The sequence below is a fragment of the Micropterus dolomieu genome, linkage group LG19 (genome assembly GCF_021292245.1).
Source record: "Micropterus dolomieu isolate WLL.071019.BEF.003 ecotype Adirondacks linkage group LG19, ASM2129224v1, whole genome shotgun sequence".
NCBI classification, from domain to species: Eukaryota; Metazoa; Chordata; class Actinopteri; order Centrarchiformes; family Centrarchidae; genus Micropterus; species Micropterus dolomieu.
The window spans coordinates 8,765,171-8,776,851 of NC_060168.1; the positions used below are offsets into that span (position 1 = coordinate 8,765,171).

Sequence of the window (11,681 nt, forward strand, 5' to 3'; positions counted from 1 at the left end):
CCCCCCCCCCCCCCCCCCCCCCCCCCTCTTTTATTGTAATTCCTTGTCATCCCTTTTGAGCTTGTTTCTCTAGCTATCAGGCACTGAAAACACCTTTCTATCAGTCTGTTATTGTTTAATTAGCTGATTTTTGTGTCCTGATGGCCAATTCTCTCACGCAAAATGAAAGTGACATGGTGCAGGCCTAGGAGCAATTTAGATGTAAATTTCCCTAACATACAATCTCACTCCAAGGTGGCGACTTTAAAATGTTACGTACTTTCAATCAATACACTGAAATTATGGGCCAGACAATTCAACTGCTGTTTTCATGAGTTTCAAGGCCTTCTCAAAAATCCATTGATCTGCCCTTCAGTTGGTCACAGCCTTATCTGACAATCCTTCTCTGCCTCTCTCGTGGCAGAAAGTTTCTGCTGAAATGCCACGGGTGAAAACTCCAGCAGGGGCTCAAACAGTCCAGAGGACACACAGATGAGAGGAGTCCCTCCCGTCACATCTTTAACAAGCTCGGGGAGTCCAAGCCAAGGGAATGGGGGCAGCCACAAATACAGCATGTGTCTGCTAGTTCCCAGCACCAATTAGAAAGCTATCACTATGCAAGTTTAATGATGGAGACCATGGGGGAAAAACAAGTTGTATTAAGATATAGAATATGTTAAAAGCTGTTCATTATGAGCATAAATTATACATCAACCACCAGTGTTAAGTCAAAACATGTGGGACTCCTTGGCTTCCTCTCCAGGGCAAAATAAGCCAGTGTCACTTTGTAGAGACAATAAATGAAATGAAGATAATGCAATTTACAACCAACCTAAGGAATAATAATATCACTAGCTACTGGGGATTACAATCGTTCTAAGTCATTTTAGTGCTTTGCTCACTGTTCTACTTTAAGCCGTTTGATGAAGCAATCATTTGAAAGCTGGAAGCATGAATGAGAAAGAGCCCGATTTCTGTTTTTTTTAAGTGTACACAAAACAATGAGGCAACAAACACAAGTGCCCTTCATTAAAGAGGGTTTTTTCAAAAAGAGACAAACTGAATAAACAGAACACAACTCAGTGCTTAATTAGACACAAAGACCTCTCGCTTCAGGTCAAATTGATCCACCTATTAGTCGTGTGCGGTGTCATTTAAACAGCAGGCGCGTTTCTTCTTTGTTGTTGTGTTTGTCTTTCACGATAAACAACAAGCCCGGATGACCTGACCATACAGCTAATTACTAAGAGGTCCACATCTTCTGGACCTTTTTTTGGCATCCTGCTAAGCAACATCAAAACAACATGAAACTATAATTGTTGCAGCTCAGAAGGAAAAAAGTCAACCCCCCCAAAAAAAGCCTTTGCAGGACCACTGTGCAGCTCAGCCTCCAGCAAACTAGTATTACCCTTCCATTTAGTGAGAATCTGATGCTGCTCTCATGAGTCAGGTCAGCTGCTAGAGATCCACCACATCCTCCGCTCAAACTGCCGCTGACCCTGATAGAGCCACTTCCACTACTCATGTACTGGGGTAAGTGATCAGCACAGCTCGCCTGCCTCCTGCACATATATGACGACACGATGGAGTGACCTGACACCCAGCCTCCATTTCACCTTCAGACACTTCAACCACCCACAGCAGGAACCACAATAAAGACATGCGTGGTACTCCTACAGCGCAGTCAGGTTTTGTTTTCTACTGTAGTGTTGTCTCTCTGCACTCACTTCTTTTGAATCATGTTGGTGGAAAGTTTTTTGGTGTTTTGCCCCCCCTGGCACCTCATGCAACATTATTAGAATTCTGCTCTGCCGTCCTGCGGACATCTCTCTGAATCAGCCAACTCCCCCACACAATACACCATATCAATACAGGCTACTTCACGTCTCTCCATCTCACACACGCGCACACACGCGCACACACACAGTAAAGTGATACTTGCCTCAGCCAAATCACAGCAAGCCATGCTCAACATTTAATTTCATCAATCTTTCATTTGCTGTGCTTCTGAATGAAGAACTTGTGTTACATCAGGCTTACTCCAACTTATTCCGCATAAATTAATGACAAGGATAGATTATGGATGAGACATGAACATGAGAAGTGACTGCATATTTCATGCTTTTGGAAAAGTAAAAAATAAAATAAAATTTAAAAAAGTCAGCTTATTGAGACAAAAGTGGAAAAGCTGGGATTTATGGAAATCCTGAGTAAAGTATAAGCTATGGGCCATAACTCATTCAGGATATTATATTATTATTATATTTCCAAATCTTTATGTGTCGCTTAAATATCATCAAGAATGATGATAGACATGCTAATGTTATCACTGGATAAAAAGGACGTGCCTAAAAACTTCAGTATCTGTCACTTTTTTTTTTTTAAAGGAAGCACAGTTTTCCAGTGACTAGAATATAACTGTTTTAGGAACAGAATGTGACTTTAAACGTTTCTGAGAATAATGAAAGATTTTGCAGTTGTTACTTTTCACAACACTCTTCACACATGCTGTGTGTTTCATTGTGGTTTTAATGGCCAATTTAAGGGGCAACAGTTCAAAATGTGCCTTTTTGCTAAAGCTAGCACATTTACAGTGACGTTGATCAATGTGCATCGTCCCTGAAAAGTAACTGAGTAAATAAATAATAAATGAAATAAACAGGCTGTGCATATGTAGAGCTACACAGAGAAATCCTCCACAAAATGTATTTATATATTATTGTGTGTAAGAATGAGTGATAGCAGTGAATGTGATCATTGTTGATGATGTAATGTTAGGGATGCAACTAATTATAAATGCAACACTTTTGTTTTTGCCCCCATTCATCATGAGCTGAACTCAAAGATCTAAGACTTTGTACACAAAAGGCCTATTTCTCTCAAATATTGTTCACAAATCTGTCAAAATCTGTGTCAGTGAGCACTTCTCCTCCTAATCCATCCACCTCACAGGTGTGGCATATCAAGATGCTGATCAGACAGCATGGGTATTGCACAGGTGTGCCTTAGATTGGCCACAATAAAAGGCCACTAGAAAATGTGCACTTTTACTGTATTGGGGGGTTCCAGGGGGTCTGGAAACCAGTCAGTATCTGGTGTCGCTGTCTGCAATCTGCCCTGTACAGTGAAAACCGGGATTCATTCGCTAAGAGAACACCTTTCCAAAGTGGCAGACACCATCAAATGTGAGAATTTGCCCACTCAAGTCGGTTACGACAACAAACTGCGCTTAGGTCGAGACCCCGATGTGGACGACGCGCATGCAGATGAGCTTCCCTGAGACGGTTCCTGACAGTTTGTGCAGAAATTTGGTTATGCAAATCGACTGTTGCAGCAGCTGTCCGGGTGGCTGGTCTCAGACGATCTTGGAAGTGAAGATGCTGGATGTGGAGGGTCCTGGGCTGGTGTGGTTACACGTGGTCTGCAGTTGTGAGCCCGGTTGGATGTACTGCCAAATTCTCTGAAACACCTTTGGAGACGGTTTATGGAAGAGAAATGAACATTCAATTCACGGGCGACAGCTCTGGTGGACATTCCTGCAGTCAGCATGCCAATTGCACGCTCCCTCAAAACTTGCGACATCTGTGGCATTGTGCTGTGTGACGGAACTGCACATTTTCAAATGGCTTTTTATTGTGGCCAGCCTAAGGCACATCTGTGCAATACCCATGCTGTCTGATCAGCATCTTGATATGCCACACCTGTGAGGTGGATGGATTATCTCGGCAGAGGAGAAGTGCTCACTAACACAGATTTAGACTAATTTGTGAACTGTATTTGAGAGAAATAGGCCTTTTGTGTACATAGAGAAAGTCTTTTATCTTTGAGCTCAGCTCATGATGAATGGGAGCAAAAACAAAAGTGTTGCATTTAAAATTTTGTTCTGTGTATTTCTACACACACTGAAAAACAATAAATCAATATTAGATCAGTCCAGCGGTTTACAACCTGGGGTTCAGGACCCCCGCATACAGTCACAGGAGAAATCTAGGAAAGCAGAAAGTACATAATTGTGTTAGCATACATAAAATTATGTTTATTTTACCAGAATTTCCTGTAACCTTTGCTTGTTTTCTTGTGAATTACTGGATACTTGCATCCCTGAAAATGGTCCATATAATACAAGCGGGAAAAATCACTCTTTGGTCAAACTGGTCACAGCCTGTGGTCTGTGGGTTACAAGTAGACATCTCAGTGGTAGCCAAAAAGTTTGGGTACCACTGCGTTATTCCATCATATGAATCACACATTTTACAAGCTTAATGTAATTTCTCTCTGGATCCACGCCGTTATCGTTGCAAAAATGTTGGTGCCGATTTGAAAAGACTTCACTAATCTACTGTATGAAAGACTTCCTGTGGTTCAGCCAAGGCCCGACACCATGTGGCGTCCCCACTGTTGGCCTAAATTTGCTTGGCTAGTGATTTGGGGATATGATTTTAAGTCTTTCTCTCCAAAAATCTAAACACTATAGAATTATTTTACAATCAAATCTCTTGAAACCAATTTCTCACTCACTTGCAGTGCTGAAATCACATCCCATCATATTTTACTACAGTTGGGCTCTTGAGATCCCTCTGGGACTGTTAGGGTTCAGGAAGTCTGCAGAATATAAGGAGATGTTTAATTTCTGCATTATGACATTACAAGTGCAGTTTGGTAAGAGAAAGGAGTTTTTTGTCTCCCTGTTACTACACTGGTTCAGTTATGCTATTCTGTATCGATTGTATCTAACTACAGAACAACACGTTTTTTAACATCATAACCCTAACCCTCTATTAACCCATGTATTTTGTTGACACAAGCTTGATTTCTTCATTGTTGCACTGCTGTATGTGTAATAATTATCAATTTGTAATTTGACATTATCAAAACCCAGTGTGTATAAATGTACTGGACAGGTAACCCTTCCCTTTGTCACAACCTCATTTGATGAATATATATGGAAATAATAAAGCATTGTTATTACCAAAACAGAAAATATTTCATGATTTATATGTAATATGGGCTATGCATTAACACATACTGTATATTTATTTTGTTTGCCAAAAAGCCATGTTCACACAGTCACTTACAACCCAGAGAGGTGTAACTCCCTGTTAGACTACTAATGGAGAGTAATCTCACAGATATAGAAAATATGAAAATTCATTGTAGTTAACCATGTTTTACATCTGGAGTCTCTGAGACCCAAAACAGAAGCAACATTTTCTTTAGCAGACTTTACATGTTGTCGTTTCAAAATCATGTTTATAAGCTATTCATAAAATTAGGAGACCTCAAACAGTATCACAATCTACATAAATCTGTAAATCTAGACTTGACTCTAAATGTATGAATTTGGAAGAATTTGTTCACTTAATAAAACCAGCAATTAATCCGCAGCAGAGTATCCATGAGCATCATGGGAATGTGTAAAAAAAAAAACTACCTCTTAACTGGCCAGGATGAATTGTCCTTTGGCAGACTGGTGAATTGATATCCAGTGTCAGTAATGGTCTTGAGCTGCCTGGTGTGCGGCTCAGCTGGGCTGCTCAGACTCAGATGTGGGAAGGCTAAATATTTCTCTTGGCCCGCTACGATGATTCCCTCGTTGGCTGGCAGATAAAATGCTTGATGGTCTACGTGGAGGGTGTGTGAATAAAGATGGATGCATGGGGGAAAGAAGGACTCAGCGGTTGTGCTGCATGCACCCACAGATGGGAGATTAATCTGTGGTAGAGGGAGCATGACAAAATATGCTTCAAAGTGCGTTGCACATCTTTTCCTGCTGTTTGATTTGAAGCATTTTGTCATTCGTTACACTCTTTCATGTTCACTGAACACTTAATGTTATTTGGTAGACCTCTTTGATTCAGGTGCACGCTGAGGATGGAGAGAAAACAGTTAACCTGGAGCACCTCTCCTTGCTGACATGACACTAAAAGACCAAATTAACATTTGCAGCTGGCTATGATTCAGCCACATGAGAGGGATCCCCATTTACATACTGAATCAGAATGCAAGCAACAGGCTCCAGCGGTACACCAACATGCTGTGTTCTACAAAATAGGATGGGGCATTCTAGTTGTTCCTCTATCCCGCAAAGACCTCAACAATTTCACCATTAGCTCATTGTTCTTTTCCTCACGTTTCAAACGTTGAGTCACTTCTTTTAAGACACGTTCTTTCCTCAACCGAGGAAGAGTCAGTGACATTTGAGCTCCAGGGAACAATAATTATAGAGTTGGGATAATTACAAATGTGTTTCCAGGGTGGTCACAATTCATATCACACCACTAATCTATATTCTGCGACAATGTGGCTGAGGAAAAGATGCCAAGGGACCAGCCTGTACATGACTATTAATCAACTCTCACAAAGGAAGAGTGCTGATCTTTTTCTTTGTGTGCAGTCCATCATCACCTAGAACACACTTAGCAGAGGATTCAAACCCACATAACAAAGACCTGCAACAATATGCTCATATCTGCTTCCAGTATCCAAAAGTACTGACCAAATCAAAGTCAGTTTTCAGGAAAGGTTACTTGGCTCCATGTTTGGATCAATACTGAAGTGGATCAATTCTCTAAGATTGTTATTTAACAGTTAACTGGCGGTTTATATAATTCAGCCCACATTTTTAACAAGGTACTTAAAGTGGCCAATAGATTTTTTTTTTCAGAGCAGGTTGGTAAATGTTCAGCCAGAGGGATGGAAAGTGTGTGTGGGTTGGCGCTCACTGCTGATACTGGAGAACTAAGCAGCCTTGAAATAGTGAGGAAAACAGGTTCAATGGTGTTAGAGAACTGTTGATTCTGAACAGTGGAATTGAATTTGAGTGTTTACAGTCAGAAGTGAAATGGTAGTAACCCACGTTAAGCTACAGAAGTGCAGACGATCTAAGGATGCAGTTACCAGACATAAAAAACGTGGAGCTGTGAGGACATGCTTTAAGTGGATGACAGTTACCTGACACTGGGTTTTCGGGGATCCACTTGGAGCCCGGGTGCAGAGAGTGAAACACGGTGCGCACCTCCTGGCAGTTTGGCACCTGTCCGCCGGGCAGGGAGAACAGCTGGAGGAAGGCGCATAGAAAGAGCGCACTGTGGACTGACGGACCAAGCATGGCAGGCGAGCAGCACTTAGCCGAACAGGTCAGAATAGAGCACCAAATCGCTGAGATAAACTTCAACACATCAAAAGTTACAGGAGGATCCCGTATTTGCGCTGAAGAGGTGAGGCTGCAGCTCCCGACTGAGCTTGGATCAGCATCCTTCCGCTTTCTTCCTCCCCTCTCAACGGTCCGTCCGCTTGGAAAGCTGCTCTGTTGAGCCTCTTGGTGAAGGTACTTCGATGCTGGTAACTTACGAGTCCCTCTTCACTTGCGGCACTGACTCTCAGCTCGGTACACAGATGAACGAGCCCCGGATATATGCGCGCGCTCCCCCAAAAGTGCGCGCGCCACGGCGTGAACCTGCGCTTATACAGAGATCTCCCCTCTCGTGTAATAGCAGTGGTGTGAGCTGATACATTGGCCCTGCCTGGCTGCAGGAGAGCAGATAAGGAGGGGATTCATGCGGTGCACGAGCTGTTGTCGTGTTAGATGATAATGTGTCCACGAGGATCACATGCATTAGGCTGCAGTGAAAATGAAGCAGAAGAGTCGGATACGATCTGAAAGTGAGCTTTTATTACTGAACCACATGGAGAAAGTGCACAAAGAGCACGTGGAACTCTCGGAAATCTGTCCAAACCAAGCAAAAGTGAACATTATCTCCTTTTATCTTCAATAGTTACAGACATCAATAAAGACAATACAATAATGGCATTATATTTTGCACTGATTACTTCTTCATTTTGAATTGAGTTATCTTCCTTCAATTCAGCTCCACAGAGCCAATAAAGTTGAAATGCTGCCACCTAGTGATCAGTTTGCATGCCAAACACCAGGGAGGCCAACATTTGAAACTCAGTTCATTAAGCCAGAGAAAAGCACCTCTATCTTAACCGTGCTAATCCTAACAAATTAGTACAATCTGATAAATGTGTAGCTGTTCACAACATCTGGCGGGTTGCAGATGGATACTGTGCAATTTCTTTCATTTTGTCAAGTATTGAAATTGTGAAGCCATCCACCTGAAAACAGCGAGACAAACAGCAACGCCGAGGAAACTTTTTGTTAATATGCCTTAGCATGATTGCAACAGGAGGGAGGAAAACAACAGCTGCTCTCTTGTGCCTGCGGTGAATACGACTTTTAGTCTTTCAAGTGTTCATCAAAGCTTGGAACAACAGAGAACAAAACCCATATCTCTTCCTTTGGCTGCGTGTCTGAGAAACAGAGAGCTTTGCATGGATTTGCACAGCAGAAACTGGCAGAAGCTGAGAGCAAACCAACAAAACTCGCTGTAAACCCACCACAGTTCCACCTTCAAGTGTAAACAGGCTGGCGTATGAGGGAAGGTGACCAGCAATACCTGAAGTGCACAAACTGCAGTAGATCAGTATGTTCTACCTGCACTGTGAGCACTTTGGAACTGCAAAGTCGACATGTTCAGCTCAGAAAGTCATGAGTCACTAAAAAGGTGAAACACCTCTGCACTTATGAATGTGATACGCACTGACAGCAATGTATTCACCCTCCAGTTTATGTAACACAGGATATTGAAATGTTAACATAAACGGAAATTATGACTAAGAAATGTTTGTTTACAATGTTGTAAACATGTATTTTACATTTTGTATAGATGCAATAGCAACCTGGTGTCATTTTCCACACTCCTTTAAGCAATTTATAGGGTTTTTTTAAACTTATTTGTAATGAAGATTTTTAAGATTAATCATCTCAGCAGACTACTATACTTCTCTGTCCATTATCAGTGAAGGTATCTGTGGATTAAAAAGGCTACAACATTTTGGCTCTAGCTATTACAAACAAGTCTGACTTCCAAAACATTAGTGTTCTAAAAAAGAGTCATCACAAAAATGTTTTCAGGGCAAATGTAGTGAAAAATATTTCAGATCCCGAAAAAGAACAAGCCGTCCAGCCAGAAGGAGCAACTAGGGTAGTAGATACTGAACTACTTCACTAACTACACTAGATGCACCTTAGCTGGAGGACCTCAACAGTGGCAGGGAAGTTGGAGGAGACCAACGTGCCAATTACTTCCTTCAGGCAAGACACTTCCAGTCTGGATCATCTGAAAGAGATCAAAATCAAGTGATGGTGACAAATGAAGAAAATTAGTTGAACTGAACTCATTATTGGAGGATGATTACAGTCTGTATGGGTAGTTTAAATGAGTAGCGTAATGTGTTTAATGGGCTCTGCAAAATAATCAGTGACTGAAGTTGTCAGATAATAATAATAATACACGTTTAAGATAAATATAAAATAAGTAAAATACAATAAAATAAAAGGGATAAAATAAAGTCAAATAAAATCGGAAAAGGCTCTCCTATAAAAGTATGTTTTAAGAAGGGACTTAAAGGAGTTCACTGACTCAGCCGACCTGATTTCCTCGGGCAGGCTGTTCCAGAGCCTCGGGGCCCTGACAGCAAACGCTCTGTCCCCTTTAGTTTTCAGTCGAGACTCTGGAACAGACAACAGACCTCTGCCCGAGGATCTCAAGGTACGTGCTGGTGTGTATGGGACTAAAAGGTCAGAATAGATAGATAAATGTAGTGGAGTAAAAAGTAGGCTATGAAGTAGCATACTTTTAAGTAGCTATTTAAGAAAATGTACTTAGTTACTTTCCACTATTGAAAGCTGATGTCAAAACTTAATAAGGTCTTGAAAGATTCAATTCAGTCAACTTTAATAATCGCACTAGGGGCAATTAGTTAAGATCAGCATGTTTGCTACATAACTCAAAACACACAACATCCACAACATACAAGCAGCCAGTATGTGCACATTTGAAGCCCCATCAAGGACCTTACAGGGAGTTTAAAAGTCTGATCACCAAAGGGATTGTGGGAAAATATAATTCCCATTAAATCCATGTCTTGATAATGGGGTGCTACCATGATTATGGACATTTGGATGTATAAATAGGGCTATGTGCATTTTCAATGTGGTGCCACTGTGTTCTAAAAGAACACAACACATTTCTTTTAGAACCCAGTGGTTCTTTTAAAGTGCAGCAGTCTATCACTGCTGTATAGGCTACAGGCCATACTTTTCACTTCATGTTCCATGTTTGTAGGCTGAAACAGGTCTGACTGACTGCCCGTGCAGCACGCACGAGCAGGCAGTTTAAACCTAGAGGCTCTATCTTGAAAAAGCACGAGCACAAAACGTCACAATATCGGATTTTTCCCTTCTTCTATGAACTCGTATGTTTAACTGGAGACTCTATAACTGAGTTATGATGAGTTTATACCTATGGTTTATACACGCGGTCGCAGCGCTCTGCCTGCAGTTTAAAAAAGTGGCGCCAACTGCATGTTGCGATGTGATGATGAGCGCGTCAACCCCCGTCAATTAAATAAAGCATCTCAATGCCAATCACATGCGCGTTTATTCAATTACGTAGGCCTACCTAATACAAACACCACCAGCTGGTCAACAGTGGTTGGATGGATTTGAAACTCTTTGCGGGTTATTAAAACAGAGCCCGGGTGAGCCCAAGCGCCAATAGAGAAAGAGAAAATCAACTTTAAGTACTAAACTTATAAAGCTATTGTGACTCCTGAAGCACAAAAAGCATTAAGTTTGGCTATTCAATTAGCCTAAAATACATTTTTTAAAAGACAGACAATGCATTAAGATTAGTGCACACGCTCTCTATTTACGAACCAGCAGCACCGATGAGACAAAATAAACCAAACTAGGAATAATTATTAAAACTTTTGGAAACAAATACAAACCCTTCCCAAACTCGTTAATGACCACATGCGTCAATCTGTAATAGAATAGAGAGGAAACGCAGACAGCCTACCGTTGGTTTGTGTTGAGCTTCACTCAATTGAATGAATCGCTACCCATCACGCAGAAAACTCCAATATCGCTACGTACCTTCTTAGCCCGCAGATGTTGTACCCTCTAAAGCCCTCTTTGCCACCCTTTCGCGCAAATAAAAATTTCTGCCATGCATGAAATCGTGGGAGCATCTTTTTTTTTGTTGTTTTTCTCTTTGTGGGGGTGGGGAGAGGAGCGCAGGCGACGCAATCTTTGCGGATGTTGTACCTAGTCCTCTCACAAAACATTGGATTCCTCTTTTTTTGTTGTTGGGGGGGGGGGGGGGGGGGGGGGGGGGGGGTGGTATGCATTAATTTTTTCTTCTGGTGTGGACTCCCCCTGAAAAACTTTCCCTGCAAACTCGTAAGTTCAGAGTGGCCTGCGGGTAGTTTTATTAAGCCATCTCGCTCATCCATTCAGCGCTTTGCTGGTCAAAGAAACCCAGGAGGCTTGTGACCTTTAACCCCTGTAAACCCTGCCCCCACATAGCCCTCTGCTCTGTCTGCAGGAGCACATCCCTCCACCATCCCGCTTCATATTCAGACACATATCACCCAATAGCATTGTTTTTGCAAGAGTGAAGTTTGCTGAGTTTCTAACCAACACGACAGAGGGGATCCACTGTGGGATCTGGCTGCAGTGTTGCCTTACTTGCCTTCCTCCCTGATTGAACTTTAACCTACTTCCCCATACTGCTTTTCTCTGCTCCTAGGGCTGTGATTGGTGGACTTTAAGGGGAAGAAAACTGCAGCTGCCC

At 42.0% G+C, this 11,681-nt stretch overlaps 1 protein-coding gene across 1 annotated transcript in view; it reads right to left on the bottom strand.

Moving 5' to 3' along the window:
- Nucleotides 1-7,087, bottom strand: part of gpc3 (glypican 3) — a 100,353-nt gene extending 93,266 nt beyond the window's left edge. Inside the window, exon 1 of the mRNA XM_046030240.1 lies at nt 6,931-7,087. Within this exon, the coding sequence (XP_045886196.1) occupies nt 6,931-7,087 (157 nt within the window). The remainder of the gene's footprint in view (nt 1-6,930) is intronic.
- Between the last annotated feature and the right edge of the window lie 4,594 nt (nt 7,088-11,681).